The sequence below is a fragment of the Salmo salar genome, chromosome 14, assembly GCF_965601325.2.
Source record: "Salmo salar chromosome 14, fSalSal1, whole genome shotgun sequence".
NCBI lineage: Eukaryota > Metazoa > Chordata > Actinopteri > Salmoniformes > Salmonidae > Salmo > Salmo salar.
In genome coordinates, this window is record NC_138304.1 from 97,763,598 (window position 1) to 97,783,597 (window position 20,000).

Consider the following 20,000-nt stretch of genomic DNA (forward strand, 5'->3'; position numbering starts at 1 on the left):
CAAACCCTTCCCCCAGTCTCCCCTACTAAAAGACAAGACCAAGACACTCAATATGTGGTCTCAATATGTGGTCTCAATATGAGGTCTCAATATGAGGTCTCAATATGTGGTCTCAATATGAGATCTCAATCTGTGGTCTCAATATGAGGTCTCAATATGAGGTCTCAATATGAGGTCTCAATATGAGGTCTCAATATGTGGTCTCAATATGTGGTCTCAATATGTGGTCTCAATCTGTGGTCTCAATATGTGGTCTCAATATGTGGTCTCAATATGTGGTCTGAATATGTGGTCGCAATATGTGGTCTCAATATGTGGTCTCAATATGAGGTCTCAATCTGTGGTCTCAATATGAGGTCTCAATATGAGGTCTCAATATGAGGTCTCAATATGAGGGCTCAATCTGAGGTCTCAATATGAGGTCTCAATATGAGGGCTCAATGTGTGGTCTCAATGTGAGGTCTCAATATGAGGTCTTAATCTGTGGTCTCAATATGAGATCTCAATATGAGGTCTCAATATGTGGTCTCAATATGAGGTCTCAATATGAGGTCTCAATATGTGGTCTCAATGTGAGGTCTCAATATGAGGTCTCAATATGAGGTCTCAATATGAGGTCTCAATATGTGGTCTCAATGTGAGGTCTCAATATGAGGTCTCAATATGAGGTCTCAATATGAGGTCTCGGGACCGGACTCCGGTACTACAACTCGTCAACCTCTTCTCCTCCGCTTCATTTTTATGGCACTGTTCACTCTCTCGCTCTCTCTCCATCTCTCACTCTCCTCTCTCCCCCTCTCCATCTCTTCTTTTGCTCTCTCTCTTCCTCTCTCTCCCTGCTCTTTCTCTCTACCTCCTAATGCCGATCAGACACAGAGAGACGGAGAGACGCTCTTTCCATTGTTCTGCTTTCTACTCTAACTTGTGGCTCACAGCTGAATCAATACATCTAGTCAGGAATCAGTTGAGCTGTCTTTCTACTGTATAAGTACTGTATTTCTCCTTCACAAACATACATAAACACAATCCTCACCTCTCCGTTGTGCACCGCTCCTGCGTCCATCATGGTAGGCTGGTTGTCGTTCTCATCCAGCACCTTGTCAGGTATAGGCGGGGGTCTGTCTTCCTCCTCGGGGTCCTCTGTGGGGTTCACAGCAGCAGTGATGGTGGCTGAGCGCCTGGTCTCCAGGTCTGCACTAAAACGGCTCTTCTTGTTCAGATCCACTGAGGCGTACTCCACTCCCGCGCACAGGGGCCCCCGCTCTGGGGTGCCGGGGCTGAGGTGGCCGTTGTGGAGGGCTGGAGGGTTGGGAGGTGGGAGGTGGTTGTGGGAAATGTCATTGTCATCAGGGCTGAGGGAAGACGTAGTACCGTGAGCGTTGGGTAGACCTGCAGCCATGCTTACAGGATGGTCCTTCAGCTCTTTGACCGTCTCGTACAGGGAGTCTTCAACGCTCACGTCCCGGGACGCCGTCAAGTCGCCACCTCTCTCCTTCACCACCTAGTTTAGTTGATTAAGACAGCCGTCAGTACATTAGGACTAGTCTTCCTGGGTCCATACAGTACAACCATACAAACACAAGTAAAATAAATACATAATAACATCAACAACAACAATCCCTAATACCTCGTAGGTGCCGTCTCCAGAGGGAGGGAGAAGGGGTCCACTGGAAGATCCCATCCCCTCCAGGGTGCTGTTGGGTGGGATGCTGGGCAGCTCGCGGTCCTGGGGACACTTGGAGCTTCGCAGTTCTGACTGACTGGACAGCATCTCCTCAGAGGGCTGGGGACTGCTGTCCTGGGTGTCTGTCAACACTGGGGGACGATGGATCAATACATTTGAGTTGAGTTCAATTGAATTGAATTTTGTTGAGTTGAGTTGGGTTGCATTTAATTGAATTGGACACGACAAAGGGAAAAGAGATGGTGTGTGTGGGTGGTTATGCTGGGTTACAGAGAGAGAGTTTGAGTATGGGGAGCCTCAATCTTAAACAACAACATTGCATCTTTGAAAGCTGCAGTGGACAATTTGGACTAGTTAGCCTGTTCGTTCATAGATCTTATTTGTATTTTGGTTAACTCCTTTAACATTGGTTGTCATGCCAGCGGGCCTAACATTTGGCATGACAACCAACAGGGGAGCTGGCTACAACGCATATCTGTTACCAGACTATTAGTGGAACATGCTTCATGGATTAGACTGCCACAGGTGTGGAAATCACATGGAATAACCAAGTAAGTAAAGTAAAGTAATGAATATTACACTCTTTTAAAAAGTAATGAATGAAATGGCAACAAACAATAAATAACACATGCAGAAGCGGTCGTTGTGTGTGTGTGTGTGTGTGTGTGTGTGTGTGTGTGTGTGTGTGTGTGTGTGTGTGTGTGTGTGTGTGTGTGTGTGTGTGTGTGTGTGTGTGTGTGTGTGTGTGTGTTACCTGTACCACTGGTTAGTGGGCCGTTGTGTGAGCTGCTCACCAATAGGTCAGTCCCTGGGCTGTCCACAGACTGACTACCAGTAAACGTCTCTCTCTCAGACACCTGTAGAACGACAAAGACTGGGTTAGGATGGGGATATGTGGCTTATTATAAACACAGGTCTAGGATCAGTTTACCCTGTGTGGTCCTGTGTGGTTCAGTTAGTACATATACTACAAATATATGCACACGCTGTACTATAAGTCTACTTTGGATAAGTGGAGTCATATACATTATATATACAGTACCAGTCAAAGGTTTGGACAGACCTACTCATTCAAGGGTTTTTCTTTAGTTGTACTATTTTCTACATTGTAGAATAATAGTGAAAACATCAACACTATGAAATAACACATACAGTTGAAATCGGGAAGTTTACATACACCTTAGCCAAATACATTTAAACTCAGTTTTTCACAATTCCTGACATTTAATCCTAGTAAGAATTCCCTGTCTTAGGTCAGTTAGGATCACCACTTTATTTTAAGAATGTGAAATGTCAGAATAATAGTAGAGAGAATGATTTATTTCAGCTTTTATTTCTTTCATCACATTCCCAGTGGGTCAGAAGTTTACATACACTCAATTAGTATTTGCTAGCATTGCCTTTAAATTGTTTAACTTGGGTCAAACAATTCAGGTAGCCTTCCACAAGCTTCCCACAATAAGTTGGGTGAATTTTGTCCCATTCCTCCTAACAGAGCTGGTGTAACTGAGTCAGGTTTGTAGGCCTCCTTGCTCGCACACGCTTTTTCAGTTCTGCCCACATAATTTTCTGTAGGATTGAGGTTGGGCTTTTTGACGGCCACTCCAATACCTTGATTTTGTTGTACTTAAGCCATTTTGCCACAACTTTGGAAGTATGCTTGTGGTCATTGTCCATTTGGAAGACCCATTTGTGACCAAGTTTTAACTTACTGACTGATCGTCTTGAGATGTTGCCTCAATATATCCACATCATTTTCCATCCTCATGATGCCATCTATTTTGTGAAGTGCACCAATCCCTCCTGCAGCAAAGCACCCCCACAACATGATGCTGCCACCCCCGTGCTTCACGGTTGGGATGTTGTTCTTCGGCTTGCAAGCCTCCCCCTTTTTCCTCCAAACATAACGATGGTCGTTATGGCCAAACAGTTCTATTTTTGTTTCTTCAGACCAGAGGACATTTCTCCAAAAAGTACGATCTTTGTCCCCATGTGCATTTGCAAACTGAAAGTCTGGCTTTTTTATGGCGGTTTTGGAGCAGTGGTTTCTTCCTTGCTGAGCGGCCTTTCAAGTTATGTCGATATAGGACTCGTTTTACTATGGATATAGATACTTGTGTACCTGTTTCCTCCAGCATCTTCACAAGGTAATTTGCTTTTGTTCTGGGATTGATTTGCACTTTTCGCACCAAAGTACGTTCATCTCTAGGAGAGACAGAACGTCTCCTTCCTGAGCGGTATGACGGCTGCGTGGTCCCATGGTGTTTATACTTGCGTACTATTGTTTGTACAGATGAACGTGGTACCTTCAGGCGTTTGAAAATTGCTCCCAAGGATGAACCAGACTTGCGGAGACTTGCGGAGGTCAAAAAATCTTTTCTGAGGTCTTGGCTGATTTCTATTGATTTTCCCATGATGTCAAGCAAAGAGGCACTGAGTTTGAAGGTAGGCCTTGAAAACATCCACGGGTGCACCTCCAATTGACTCAAATGATTTCAATTAGCCTATCAGAAGCTTCTAAAGCCATGACATCATTTTCTGGAATTTTCCAAGCTGTTTAAAGGCACCGTCAACTTAGTGTATGTAAACTTCTGACCCACTGGAATTGTGATACAGTGAATTATAAGTGAAATAATCTGTCTGTAAACAATTGTTGGAAAAATTACTTGTGTCATGCACAAAGTAGATGTCCTAACCATCTTGCCAAAACTATAGTTTGTTGACAAGAAATTTGTGGAGTTGTTGAAAAATTAGTTTTAATGACTCCAACCTAAGTGTATGTAAACTTCCGACTTCAACTGTATGGAATCATGTAGTAACCAAACAAGTGTTAAACATATCAACATATATTTGAGATTCTTCAAAGTAGCCACCCTTTGCCTTGATGACAGTTTTGCACACTCTTGACATTCTCTCAGCACCTGGAATGCTTTCCAACAGTCTTGAAGGAGTTCCCACATATGCTGAGCACTTGTTGGCTGCTTTTCCTACACTCTGTGATCCAACCCATCCCAAACCAGCTCAATTGGTTTGAGGTCGGGTGATTGTGGAGGCCAGGTCATCTGATGCAGCACTCCATCACTCTCCTTCTTGGTCAAATAGCCCTTACACAGCCTGGAGGTGTGTTGGGTCATTGACCTGTTGAAAAACAAATGATAGTCCCACTAAGTGCAAACCTGATGTGATGGAGTATCGCTGCAGAATGATGTGGTAACTATGCTGGTTATGTGTGCCTTGAATTCTAAATAAATTATCGACAGTGTCACCAGCAAAGCACCCATCACCATCACACCTCCTCCTCCATGCTTCACGGTGGGAACCACACATACAGAGATCATCCGTTCACATACTCTGCGTCTCACAAAGACATGGCGGTTGGAACCAAAAATCGCAAATTTGGACTCATCAGACCAAAGGACAGATTTCCAACGGTCTAATGTCCATTGCTCGTGTTTCTTGGCCCAAGCAAGTCTCTTCTTCTTATTGGTGTCCTTTAGTAGTGGTTTCTTTGCAGCAATTCGACCATGAAGGCCTGATTCACGCAGACTCCTCTGAATAGTTGATGTTGAGATGTGTCTGTTACTTGAACTCTGTGAAGCATTTATTTGGGCTGCAGTCTTTGGTGCAGTTATTCTAATTAACTTATCATCTGCAGCAGAGGTAACTCTGGGTCTTCCATTACTGTGGCGGTCCTCATAAGAGTCAGTTTCATCATAGAGCTTGATGGTTTTTGAGACTGCACTTGAAGAAACAAATGATAGTCCCAGTATGTGCAAACCAGATGGGATGGTGTATCGCTGCAGAATGCTGTGGTAGCCATGCTGGTTAAGTGTGCCTTGAATTCAAAATAGATGACTGACAGTGTCACCAGCAAAGCACCCCTACACCATCACACCTCCTCCTCCATGCTTCACGGTGGGAACCACACATGCAGAGATCATCCGATCACCTACTGCAGCAGAGGTAACTCTGGGTCTTCCTTTCCTGTGGCAGTCCTCATGAGAGCCAGTTTCATCATAGCGCTTGATGGTTTTTGAGACTGCACTTGAAATGTTCCAGATTGACTGATCTTCATGCCTTAAAGTAATGATGGACTGTCATTTCTCTTTCCTTATTTGAGCTGTTCTTGCCATAATATGGACTCGGTCTTTTACCAAATAGGGCTATCTTCTGTATACCCACCCTACATTGTCACAACACAACTTATTGGCTCAAACACATTAAGTAAGAAAGAAATTCCACAAATTAACTTTTAACATGGCCCACATGTTAATTGAAATGCATTCCAAGTGACTACCTCATGAAGCTGGTTGAGAGAATGCCAAGAGTTTGCAAAGCTGTCATCAAGGCAAAGGAGTGCGTACTGGCGGCAGAGAAGTCAGACGCAGGAGAACAAAAACTGTGTTTCCAAACGGCGTAGTTTAATAACAACAACAAAAACACCGTAAAATAGAACAATCAAATAATGGGTACATAACCCGACGCACACCAGGACAGACATGCACAAGCACTTTGTCACGGCTTTCTTCGTCGGAGGACGATATAGCAAAATCGTCGTCTGAAAAGGTGGACCAATATGCAGCAGAGTTGGTGATCATTTTCTTAATTTATGAAAGATACGTTGAACACGAAAAACAAGAAAACAATCAGCACGACCAATGACAGTTCTGCAGGCTCACAAGAACACGCAATGCAAAAACAATCTCCCACAAAATACAAGACAAACACACCCAACTAATATAGGACTTCCAATCAAAGGCAACACCAAACAGCTGCCTTCAATTGGAAGTCCACCCCAATTAACTCAACATAGAAACACACTCACTAGACTACACATAGAAATACATAAACATAGACCATAACTCAAAACCCGGAAATAATAAATCAAACACCCTCCTAACTAACACACCACCCTGAACCACATAAAACAAATACCCTCTGCCACGTCCTGACCAAACTACAATAACAATCAACCCTTATACTGGCCAGGACGTGACACACTTACAATAAACAATCACCGACAAGGACATGAGGGGGAACAGAGGGTTAAATACACAACATGTAATTGATGGGATTGGAACCAGGTGTGATGGAAGACAAGACAAAACCAAAAGAAAATGAAAAGAGGATCAGCGATGGCTAGAAGGTCGGTGACTTTGACCGCCGCCCGAACAAGGAGAGGGACCGACTTCGGCGGAAGTCGTGACAGGTGGCTACTTGGAAGAATATGACAAATATTTTGTTTAACACTTTTTTGGTTACTACATGATTCCATATATGTTATTTCATAGTTTTGATGTCTTCACTATTATACTACAATGTAGAAAATAGTACAAATAAAGAAAAACCCTTGAACGAGTAGGTGTGTCCACACTTTTGACTAGTACTGTACATTAGATCAGTGGCATCCTACTCCTCATTCTGAGAGGCTGTGGTCAAATATAATACCTTTACACAATTACACCTCAATTCATATGAACATCAGCACATTGTGATGGGAGAAATGGGCATTGAGCCACACTGCAGGTCTTCGCATTGCTTGTCAGTCACCTCACAGATTTAAAAACCAAAGGACAGAGAGGAGGTAACCATTAGATCTACACCACCACCTGGTGACTGTGTCAGATAATGACTGTTGCAGGGCTGAATCCGATGGCAGTCCTAGAGACTGGAGACACAAGGGGTCAGTCTGCTGAGGAGAAGACAAAGACCCAATTCAACCTGCCAGTCTGTGGTTAAAGTCAAGTCCTCCATAACTTCACAGGCGAGGCCCGACACTACGGCGTAAATGTTACTCTCCAGATACTGTAAGTATGAGATAAAAATGTTGCCACGTCCCCAGGGGGTTTGAGCGAAGAGTGTTTGTGTGTGTGACAGCAAGTAATTAGAGTGAAAGGACGATGTCAGTTTCTTTCTGAAAGACAGCTATTGATCTCACTTAACCACAACTTGTAAGTGTAATTTAGTCTTTACCATAGCTAATGCTCATTATGGTCTTCATTATTATGGAATGGCTGGGGATAATGCAACAAATCACAATATACATTCAGAATGCCATTGAAATAAACAGTTTACTATGCAATTAATGAGCTAAACTATGAACTGGTAAAATGAAAGGTGAATGAAATCGTGTGGTTCTGAAAACACTGATTCTTCTCTGAGAACATTTCAGTTTATATGAAGATACTGCAGACCGAAGTGGAACAAATTCTTCACATCTGGGGTGCAATCATTAGTCCAAACAGTTGCAAAATGGTTTGAAAGTAAAACGAGGGTTTCTACTGGACAAATGCAGGTAGGTCCCTCGCCCGTTTCGTTCAGTTTGCTTCCGTTTAAGAAACATTTTGCAACAGAATCAGTGTAATGATACGCCCCCTGGTGCTGATTCCAGACCAGCGCACACAGTGTGTGTGTGTGTGTGTGTGTGTGTGTGTGTGTGTGTGTGTGTGTGTGTGTGTATGTGTATGTGTATGTGTATGTGTATGTGTGTGTGTGTGTGTGTGTGTGTGTGTGTGTGTGTGTGTGTGTGTGTGTGTGTGTGCGCGCGAGATAGAGGGAGTAAATATTTTGGCTGCATTCATCACATTATACTAATACTCCTTCCCCCTCTGGAATGCATGTCTCCCTTCTGTCCATTCCTTCCTGGATAATGCTGACCTCTGAACTCTTGACCTGGGTCATCCTTCCAATATAATCCCTCCATCCCTTTCTACACTAACGGCTGCATACGGCTAAAGCCATGTCCATCTCTCTCTCTTTCCATCTCCCTCTCTCTTTCCATCTCCCTCCCTCTCTCCAGCTCCCTCTCTCTCTCTCTCTCTCCTTCCCTCTCTCCCTGTGATCATTATAGGTGCTAATGTGACTGCCTCATGCTTGACACCACCTAACACCCAGAGAGAGAGAGAGAGAGAGACACACACACACAGCTTCAACTCACAACTCACAGCTCTTCTCTCCTCTGCAGGATTCTAAGTCAGAGACCAATTTTTCCGCTAGTTAGACAAGTTGTCTCTGACAGTTTCTGTTCCTTGTTGACTAAAGTTTTCACCAGGCTCACTGAAGTGTTGAGAGGACCGTCTGACAGAAGATCAAGGGAGGAACTCTCAGAGTTATTTTCAGGGACAGATATAGCAGACTAACTAAGGCTGTTTTAAGTGAAGGAAGTGGCAGATCTGTTTAGTTCAGTCAGACTCACTCCATTCATGAGGTTCTCGTGGGCTACTGGGCGGCCATTTGACTTCTTTGGCCTGGAGAAGAAGAAGGATGAAGAAGGGAGATGTTGATTCAAACTTTGACTTTGTCTGCCTTTTGAGTTGATGTATTGACTCTGGTCTAAAGCATTTACAAACTTTAATAATGTAGTCTATTATACAGACTGTAAATATGTAGTCTATTTTACAGACTGTAATAATGTAGTCTATTATGCAGACTGTGATAATGTAGTCTATTATGCAGACTGTATAATGTAGTCTATTTTACAGACTGTACTAATATAGTCTATTTTACAGACTGTAATAATGTAGTCTATTTTACAGACTGTAATAATGTAGTCTATTATACAGTCTGTAATAATGTAGTCTATTTTACAGACTGTAATAATGTAGTCTATTATGCAGACTGTCATAATGTAGTCTATTATACAGACTGTAACAATGTAGTCTATTATACAGCCTGTAATAATGTAGTCTATTTTACAGACTGTAATAATGTAGTCTATTTTACAGACTGTAATAATGTAGTCTATTTTACAGACTGTAATAATGTAGTCTATTATGCAGACTGTAATAATGTAGTCTATTATACAGCCTGTAATAATGTAGTCTATTTTACAGACTGTAATAATGTAGTCTATTTTACAGACTGTAATAATGTAGTCTATTTTACAGACTGTAATAATGTAGTCTATTATGCAGACTGTAATAATGTAGTCTATTATACAGCCTGTAATAATGTAGTCTATTTTACAGCCTGTAATAATGTAGTCTATTTTACAGACTGTAATAATGTAGTCTATTATGCAGACTGTAATAATGTAGTCTATTATACAGCCTGTAATAATGTAGTCTATTTTACAGACTGTAATAATGTAGTCTATTATGCAGACTGTCATAATGTAGTCTATTATACAGCCTGTAATAATGTAGTCTATTTTACAGACTGTAATAATGTAGTCTATTATACAGACTGTAACAATGTAGTCTATTATACAGCCTGTAATAATGTAGTCTATTATGCAGACTGTATAATGTAGTCTATTATACAGACTGTAATAATGTAGTCTATTATACAGCCTGTAATAATGTAGTCTATTTTACAGACTGTAATAATGTAGTCTATTATACAGACTGTAATAATGTAGTCTATTATACAGACTGTAATAATGTAGTCTATTTTACAGACTGTAATAATGTAGTCTATTATGCAGACTGTGATAATGTAGTCTATTATGCAGACTGTGTTAATGTAGTCTATTATGCAGACTGTATAATGTAGTCTATTATACAGACTAATAATGTATTCTATTATACAGACTGTAATAATGTAGTCTATTATACAGACTGTAATAATGTAATAATGTAGTCTATTATACAAACTGTAATAATGTAGTCTATTATACAGACTGTAATAATGTAGTCTATTATACAGACACACAATTGTGCTGGTCTTTCTATCGGTACCAAAGTAAGAATGTGTAAATAAACTATTTGTTAGAAGTAAATCAACAGTACAGTATAAATATAACATAAGTACAATGACTGTAACATTATTTATGTTTTCATCTTACATTTTATTGAATGTGTGTGTGTGTGTGTGTGTCCCACTCACCCCTGGCAGCCTGCACACAGCAGCAGTAGCAGTGAGAGCAGCAAGAAGACAGAGACGGTCATCAGAGTGCCCACTAGGACCAGCTGCTCGTTGCCTAAGGACGTCGTCGTGGAATCCCCTGACCCCACGACCCCCAGTTCCCACAAGGCACTCAGCACCGGAGCCATGATGCATCACACACTGGGAGGGGACCCGCTAGTAAGGGGCATCACACAGACACCCTAGGATGGTAACTATATGAAGGAGGGAGAGAGAGAGAGAGAGAGAAAGAAAGAGTGCGACAGACAGACAGACAGACAGACAGACAGACAGACAGACAGACAGACAGACAGACAGACAGACAGACAGACAGACAGACAGACAGACAGACAGACAGACAGACAGACAGACAGACAGACAGACAGACAGACAGACAGACAGACAGACAGAACAGTATTATGCAGTGTTCTGCCAGGACTAGACAAGTCTATTCTAAAAGATATACCGGTAGTAGAGTACAATGAATGATGTTGCCACTTTCCAAATCATCAACTCATCCTCTGATGCAATAGAAGACAATCTCATACATCATTACAGTGGATATGAATGAATCATATAGCACTGAAATATGTTACTCTTGTGCCAATACAGATCTTCCTAGTTATCATGCAATGCAGATGCAATGTAGTGCAGTGTTTTAAACAAGCCACAAGGGGGCAGGCCAGTGCAGACATAGACTGCAATGCAGGCATTCACGGTCATATTCTGTCTATCTACTCCAGATCTGCTGCAGTCTACTCACTCTGAGAATACTACGCGTCCTGCGCATGTAATAAGTAACCTCCCCACGTAAGCTATACATGCCTGAAAGCTGTCCAAGAGGGTTAGGCTGAATTCAATTATGCTTCTGTCCTGAATTATTTTTGGCCAGAGAGGGTGTGCCCAACCTCCACAAACTGAATGGGCAGATTGCAATCAGATGGCTGGCAGCCCAAAGTGTTGCTGAGGACTGGGCACTGCGTCCCTCTCTCTCTCTCTCTCTCCCTTTCTCTCTCTCTCTCTCTCTCTCTGTGTATGTATGCATATAAGTGTGTGTGTGTGTGTGTGTGTGTGTGTGTGTGTGTGTGTGTGTGTGTGTGTGAGTGAGTGAGTGAGTGAGTGAGTGAGTGAGTGAGTGAGTGAGTGAGTGAGTGAGTGAGTGAGTGAGTGAGTGAGTGAGTGAGTGAGTGAGTGAGTGTGAGTGAGTGTGTGAGTGAGTGAGTGTGAGTGAGTGTGTGAGTGAGTGTGTGAGTGAGTGAGTGAGTGAGTGAGTGAGTGAGTGAGTGAGTGAGTGAGTGAGTGAGTGAGTGAGTGAGAGAAAGAAAGAGAAAGACAATGAGAGACAGAGAGAGAGAATAAGAGGAGGAAGGGCCTCAGAGACAGGATAAAGACAGGGTAGTTCAGTACTAGCACTACTACTAGTCTGATTGCAGTCTAACTAACCTTCCCTTTTCAATCAGTCAATCAGACAGCAGTGACAGAACAGGGTGACATCTGAGCAGTAACAGAACAGGGAGAAAGAGGACATCTGAGCAGTAACAGAACAGGGAGAAAGATGACATCTGAGCAGTAACAAAACAAGGAGGAAGAGGACATCTGAGCAGTAACAGAACAGGGAGAAAGATGACATCTGAGCAGTAACAGAACAGGGAGAAAGAGGACATCTGAGCAGTAACAGAACAAGGAGGAAGATGACATCTGAGCAGTAACAGAACAAGGAGGAAGATGACATCTGAGCAGTAACAGAACAGGGAGAAAGATGACATCTGAGCAGTAACAGAACAAGGAGGAAGAGGACATCTGAGCAGTAACAGAACAAGGAGGAAGATGACATCTGAGCAGTAACAGAACAAGGAGAAAGATGACATCTGAGCAGTAACAGAACAAGGAGGAAGAGGACATCTGAGCAGTAACAAAACAAGGAGGAAGAGGACATCTGAGCAGTAACAGAACAGGGAGAAAGATGACATCTGAGCAGTAACAGAACAAGGAGGAAGAGGACATCTGAGCAGTAACAGAACAGGGAGAAAGATGACATCTGAGCAGTAACAGAACAAGGAGGAAGATGACATCTGAGCAGTAACAGAACAAGGAGGAAGAGGACATCGGACAATGCATGGGCTTATTTTGTCACTGAGACAGAGCCAAACATATCAAATCAAATCAAATGTTATTTGTCTCATGCTTCGTAACCAACAGACTAACAGTGAAATACTAGACAAATAATAACACAATGAGTAACGATAACTTGGCGATATACACGAGGTACCAGTACTGAGTCGATGTGCAGGGGTACCAGTACCGAGTCGATGTGCAGGGGTACCAGTACCGAGTTGATGTGCAGGGGTACCAGTACCGAGTCGATATACACGAGGTACCAGTACCGAGTCGATGTGCAGGGGTACCAGTACCGAGTCGATGTGCAGGGGTACCAGTACCGAGTCGATGTGCAGGGGTACCAGTACCGAGTCGATGTGCAGGGGTACCAATACCGAGTCGATGTGCAGGGGTACCAGTACCGAGTCGATGTGCAGGGGTACCAATACCGAGTCGATGTGCAGGGGTACCAATACCGAGTCGATGTGCAGGGGTACCAGTACAGAGTCGATGTGCAGGGGTACCAGTACCGAGTCGATATACACGAGGTACCAGTACTGAGTCGATGTGCAGGGGTACCAGTACCGAGTCGATGTGCAGGGGTACCAGTACCGAGTCGATGTGCAGGGGTACCAGTACTGAGTCGATGTGCAGGGGGACCAGTACTGAGTCGATGTGCAGGGGTACCAGTACCGAGTCGATATACACGAGGTACCAGTACTGAGTCGATGTGCAGGGGTACCAGTACCGAGTCGATGTGCAGGGGTACCAGTACCGAGTTGATGGGCAGGGGTACCAGTACCGAGTCGATATACACGAGGTACCAGTACTGAGTCGATGTGCAGGGGTACCAGTACTGAGTCGATGTGCAGGGGTACCAGTACTGAGTCGAAGTGCAGGGGTACCAGTACTGAGTCGAAGTGCAGGGGTACCAGTACCGAGTCGAAGTGCAGGGGTACCAATACCGAGTCGATGTGCAGGGGTACCAGTACCGAGTTGATGGGCAGGGGTACCAGTACCGAGTCGATATACACGAGGTACCAGTACTGAGTCGATGTGCAGGGGTACCAGTACTGAGTCGATGTGCAGGGGTACCAGTACTGAGTCGAAGTGCAGGGGTACCAGTACTGAGTCGAAGTGCAGGGGTACCAGTACCGAGTCGAAGTGCAGGGGTACCAATACCGAGTCGAAGTGCAGGGGTACCAGTACCGAGTCGAAGTGCAGGGGTACCAGTACCGAGTCAAAGTGCAGGGTAACGAGGTAATTGAGGTAGATATGTTCATATAGGTTGGGATAGAGTGACTAGGCAACAGGATAGATAATAAGTCCAGGTAGCTATTTGGTTAATTATTTAGTAGTCTTATGGCTTGGGGGGTAGAAGCTATTCAGGGTCCTGTTGGTTCCAGACTTGGTGCCTCAGTACTGCTTCAGTACACACACACACACACACACACACACACACACACACACACACACACACACACACACACACACACACACACACACACACACACACACACACACACGCACACACACACACACACAGTGTGAAAGTACGCCCAGTAGCGGAGTGAAAACCACCCAAGCTTCCGTGTCAACATGACATCAGCAGCTCAGTGGTGTGAACTAATGACATGTGCTGAGAGGTGATGCATACCAAGGACCTATGGAAACAAACATACTATTCATAAACTGTTTACACACTCCACTCCATTTACACACTCCACTCTATTTACACACTCTATTAACACACTCCACTCTATTTACACACTCCACTCTATTTACACACTCCACTCCATTTACACACTCTATTTACACACTCCACTCTATTTACACACTCCACTCCATTTACACACTCCACTCCATTTACACACTCTATTTACACACTCCACTCTATTTACACACTCCACTCCATTTACACACTCCACTCTATTTACACACTCCACTCTATTTACAAACTCTATTTACACACTCCACTCTATTTACACACTCCACTCTATTTACACACTCCACTCTATTTACACACTCCAATCTATTTACACACTCTACTCTATTTACACACTCAACTCCATTTGCACACTCCACTCTATTTACACACTATTTAAACACTATATTTACACACTACACTTTATTTACACAATATATTTACACACTCCATTTACACACCACTCCATTTGCACACTCAACTCTTTACACACTCCACTCTGTTTACACACTCTATTTACACACTCCACTCTATTTACACACTCTATTTACACACTCCACTCTGTTTACACACTCTATTTACACACTCAACTCTTTACACACTCGACTCTATTTACACACTAAACTCTATTTACACACTCCACTCTATTTACACACTATTTAAACACTATATTTACACACTACACTCTATTTACACACTATTTAAACACTATTTACACAATATATTTACACACTCCATTTACACATTCCACTCCATTTACACACTCAACTCTTTACACACTCAACTCTTTACACACTCGACTCTATTTACACACTGTCCCCTGTCAGAGCTGTTGCTGTACCCTGTTACTGTCCCCTGTCAGGGCTGTTACTGTGCCCTGTTACTGTACCCTGTCAGAGCTGTTTCTGTACCATGTCGTCAGCGTTGTTACTGTACCCTGTCATCACGGCTGTTACTGTACCCTGTCAGGGCTGTTACTGTACCCTGTTAGGACTGTTACTGTACCCTGTCAGGGCTGTTACTGTACCCTGTTACTGTACCCTGTCAGGGCTGTTACTGTACCCTGCTACTGTCCCCTGTCAGGGCTGTTACAGTACCGTGTTACTGTACCCTGTCAGGACTGTTACTGTATCCTGTTACTGTACCCTGTCAGGGCTGTTACTGTCCCCTGCTACTGTCCCCTGTCAGGGCTGTTACTGTCCCCTGTCAGGGCTGTTACTGTCCCCTGTCAGGGCTGTTACTGTACCCTGTTAATGTACCTTGTTACTGTCCCCTGTCAGGGCTGTTACTGTACCCTGTCAGGGCTGTTACTGTACCCTGTTAATGTACCTTGTTACTGTCCCCTGTCAGGGCTGTTACTGTACCCTGTCAGGGCTGTTACTGTACCCTGTTACTGTACCGTGTTACTGTACCGTGTTACTATCCCCTGCTACTGTCCCCTGTCAGGGCTGTTACTGTCCCCTGTCAGGGCTGTTACTGTACCCTGTTAATGTACCTTGTTACTGTCCCCTGTCAGGGCTGTTACTGTACCCTGTCAGGGCTGTTACTGCACCCTGTTAATGTACCTTGTTACTGTCCCCTGTCAGGGCTGTTACTGTACCCTGTCAGGGCTGTTACTGTACCCTGTTACTGTACCCTGTCAGGACTGTTACTGTACCCTGTTACTGTACCCTGTCAGGGCTGTTACTGTCCCCTGTCAGAGCTGTTACTGTACCCTGTCAGGGCTGTTACTGTACCCTGCTACTGTCCCATGTCAGGGCTGTTACTGTACCCTGTCAGGGCTGTTACTGTACCCTGTTACTGTACCTTGTTACTGTACCCTGTCAGGGCTGTTACTGTACCCTGTTACTGTACCTTGTTACTGTACCCTGTCAGGGCTGTTACTCTACCCTGTTACTGTACCCTGTCAGGACTGTTACTGTACCCTGTCAGGGCTGTTACTGTACCCTGCTACTGTCCCATGTCAGGGCTGTTACTGTACCCTGTCAGGGCTGTTACTGTACCTTGTTACTGTACCTTGTTACTGTACCCTGTCAGGACTGTTACTGTACCCTGTTACTGTACCCTGTCAGGGCTGTTACTGTCCCCTGTCAGAGCTGTTACTGTACCCTGTCAGGGCTGTTACTGTACCCTGTCAGGGCTGTTACTGTACCCTGTTACTGTCCGCTGTCAGGGCTGTTACTGTACCCTGTCAGGGCTGTTACTGTACCCTGCTACTGTCCCCTGTCAGAGCTGTTACTGTACCCTGTCAGGGCTGTTACTGTACCCTGTCAGGGCTGTTACTGTACCCTGTTACTGTACCCTGTCATAGCTGTTTCTGTACCATGTCGTCAGCGTTGTTACTGTACCCTGTCGTCACGGCTGTTACTATACCCTGTCAGGACTGTTACTGTACCCTGTTAGGACTGTTACTGTACCCTGTCAGGGCTGTTAATGTACCCTGTTAGGACTGTTACTGTACCCTGTCATCAGGGCTGTTACTGTACTCTGTCAGGGCTGTTACTGTACCCTCTTACTGTACCCTGTCATCAGGGCTGTTACTGTACCCTGTCAGGTATGTTACTGTGCACTGTTACTGTACCCTGTCAGGGCTGTTACTGTACCCTGCTACTGTCTCCTGTCAGGGCTGTTACTGTACTCTGTCAGGGCTGTTACTGTACTCTGTCACGGCTGTTACTGTACTCTGTCAGGGCTGTTATTGTACCCTGTCAGGGCGGTTACTGTACCCGTTCAGGGCTGTTACTGTACCCGGTCAGGGCTGTTACTGTACCCTGTCAGAGCTGTTACTGTACCCGTTCAGGGCTGTTACTGTACCCGTTCAGGGCTGTTACTGTACCCGTTCAGGGCGGTTACTGTACCCGTTCAGGGCTGTTACTGTACCCTGTCAGGTCTGTTACTGTTCCGTATCATGGTTCTGGTGACATTTCAATGTCTAGTTTTGATTTACATTGGGTTAAGATTTCAACTGACGTGAAGTCAACGTGAAATCAGCAAAACATTTCACCATGTCATTGGATTTAGTTTAAAATGGCACCCCATTCCCCACAAAGTGTGCAACTTTTGACGAGAGCCCTATGGGCCCTTTTTGTGACGCAGTCTGAGTAACTGCCAGTCGCTGACTCTCTATAACTGCCAGTCAGTGTGTCCTTCTCTCTCAGTCAGTGTGTCCTTCTCTCTCAGTCAGTGTGTCCTTCTCTCTCAGTCAGTGTGTCCTTCTCTCTCAGTCAGTGTGTTCTTCTCTCTCTGTCAGTGTGTCCTTCTCTCTCAGTCAGTGTGTCCTTCTCTCTCAGTCAGTGTGTCCTTCTCTCTCAGTCAGTGTGTTCTTCTCTCTCTGTCAGTGTGTCCTTCTCTCTCAGTCAGTGTGTCCTTCTCTCTCAGTCAGTGTGTCCTTCTCTCTCAGTCAGTGTGTTCTTCTCTCTCAGTCAGTGTGTCCTTCTCTCTCAGTCAGTGTGTCCTTCTCTCTCTGTCAGTGTGTCCTTCTCTCTCAGTCAGTGTGTCCTTCTCTCTCAGTCAGTGTGTTCTTCTCTCTCAGTCAGTGTGTCCTTCTCTCTCAGTCAGTGTGTTCTTCTCTCTCAGTCAGTGTGTTCTTCTCTCTGTCAGTGTGTCCTTCTCTCTCTGTCAGTGTGTTCTTCTCTCTCTGTCAGTGTGTCCTTCTCTCTCAGTCAGTGTGTCCTTCTCTCTCAGTCAGTGTGTCCTTCTCTCTCTGTCAGTGTGTTCTTCTCTCTCTGTCAGTGTGTCCTTCTCTCTCAGTCAGTGTGTCCTTCTCTCTCAGTCAGTGTGTCCTTCTCTCTCAGTCAGTGTGTCCTTCTCTCTCAGTCAGTGTGTCCTTCTCTCTCAGTCAGTGTGTCCTTCTCTCTCGTCAGTGTGTCCTCTCTCTCAGTCAGTGTGTCCTTCTCTCTCAGTCAGTGTGTCCTTCTCTCTCAGTCAGTGTGTCCTTCTCTCTAGTCAGTGTGTCCTTCTCTCTCAGTCAGTGTGTCCTTCTCTCTCAGTCAGTGTGTCCTTCTCTCTCAGTCAGTGTGTTCTTCTCTCTCAGTCAGTGTGTCCTTCTCTCTCAGTCAGTGTGTTCTTCTCTCTCGTCAGTGTGTCCTTCTCTCTCAGTCAGTGTGTCCTTCTCTCTCAGTCAGTGTGTCCTTCTCTCTCAGTCAGTGTGTCCTTCTCTCTCTGTCAGTGTGTCCTTCTCTCAGTCAGTGTGTCCTTCTCTCTCAGTCAGTGTGTTCTTCTCTCTCAGTCAGTGTGTTCTTCTCTCTGTCAGTGTGTCCTTCTCTCTGTCAGTGTCCTTCTCTCTCAGTCAGTGTGTCCTTCTCTCAGTCAGTGTGTCCTTCTCTCAGTCAGTGTGTCCTTCTCTCTCAGTCAGTGTGTTCTTCTCTCTCAGTCAGTGTGTCCTTCTCTCAGTCAGTGTGTCCTTCTCTCTCAGTCAGTGTGTTCTTCTCTCTCAGTCAGTGTGTCCTTCTCTCTCTGTCAGTGTGTCCTTCTCTCTATCAGTGTGTTCTTCTCTCTCAGTCAGTGTGTCCTTCTCTCTCAGTCAGTGTGTCCTTCTCTCAGTCAGTGTGTCCTTCTCTCTGTCAGTGTGTCCTTCTCTCAGTCAGTGTGTTTTTCTCTCTCAGTCAGTGTGTCCTTCTCTCTCGTCAGTGTGTCCTTCTCTCTATCAGTGTGTTCTTCTCTCTCAGTCAGTGTGTACTTCTCTCTGTCAGTGTGTACTTCTCTCTGTCAGTGTCCTTCTCTCTCAGTCAGTGTGTCCTTCTCTCTCAGTCAGTGTGTCCTTCTCTCTCAGTCAGTGTGTCCTTCTCTCTCAGTCAGTGTGTCCTTCTCTCTCAGTCAGTGTGTCCTTCTCTCTGTCAGTGTGTCCTTCTCTCTCAGTCAGTGTGTTCTTCTCTCTCAGTCAGTGTGTCCTTCTCTCTCAGTCAGTGTGTACTTCTCTCTGTCAGTGTGTACTTCTCTCTGTCAGTGTCCTTCTCTCTCAGTCAGTGTGTCCTTCTCTCTCAGTCAGTGTGTTCTTCTCTCTCAGTCAGTGTGTCCTTCTCTCTCAGTCAGTGTGTCCTTCTCTCTCAGTCAGTGTGTCCTTCTCTCTCAGTCAGTGTGTCCTTCTCTCTCAGTCAGTGTGTACTTCTCTCTGTCAGTGTCCTTCTCTCTCAGTCAGTGTGTCCTTCTCTCTCAGTCAGTGTGTCCTTCTCTCTCAGTCAGTGTGTCAGAGCTTTTGAGAGACAGACACACAGCAGATAATTACAGACTGACTGACTGGCACGGATACCGCCATGTCACCATGGCAACTCTGTATTCTCACCGACCCCTTTATGATTGTTTATGGTTTTACAGTAACAATAATATACATGTTTTAATCATGCTTGCCTGAACAGCACCGAGTAAAGGGACATAGGTAGAAGAATTATGAAGTTCCAGCTCCATCTACCATAATAATAACTCTTATCTCCTTCCCTAGTCCATAATAATAACTCTCACCTCCTTCCCTAGTACATAGTAATAACTCTCACCTCCTTCCCTAGTCCATAGAAATAACTCTCATCTCCTTCCCTAGTCCATAATAATAACTATCACCTCCTTCCCTAGTACATAGTAATAACTCTCACCTCCTTCCCTAGTCCATAGAAATAACTCTCATCTCCTTCCCTAGTCCATAATAATAACTATCACCTCCTTCCCTAGTCCATAATA

General features: G+C 44.5%; 1 protein-coding gene across 2 annotated transcripts in view; it reads right to left on the minus strand.

The window, feature by feature from the left end:
* The window catches only part of LOC106570566 (phosphoprotein associated with glycosphingolipid-enriched microdomains 1), a 107,099-nt gene that overhangs the window by 9,487 nt on the left and 77,612 nt on the right, over positions 1–20,000 (minus strand). For both annotated transcript variants that reach the window (XM_014143017.3, XM_045694943.2), the window contains exons 2-6: positions 10,511–10,743; positions 8,880–8,931; positions 2,439–2,541; positions 1,628–1,815; positions 1,034–1,501 (exon numbers count right to left, since the gene is read on the minus strand). In XM_014143017.3, the coding sequence (XP_013998492.1) occupies positions 1,034–1,501; positions 1,628–1,815; positions 2,439–2,541; positions 8,880–8,931; positions 10,511–10,677 (978 nt within the window). In that variant the 5' untranslated portion in view covers positions 10,678–10,743. The remainder of the gene's footprint in view (positions 1–1,033; positions 1,502–1,627; positions 1,816–2,438; positions 2,542–8,879; positions 8,932–10,510; positions 10,744–20,000) is intronic.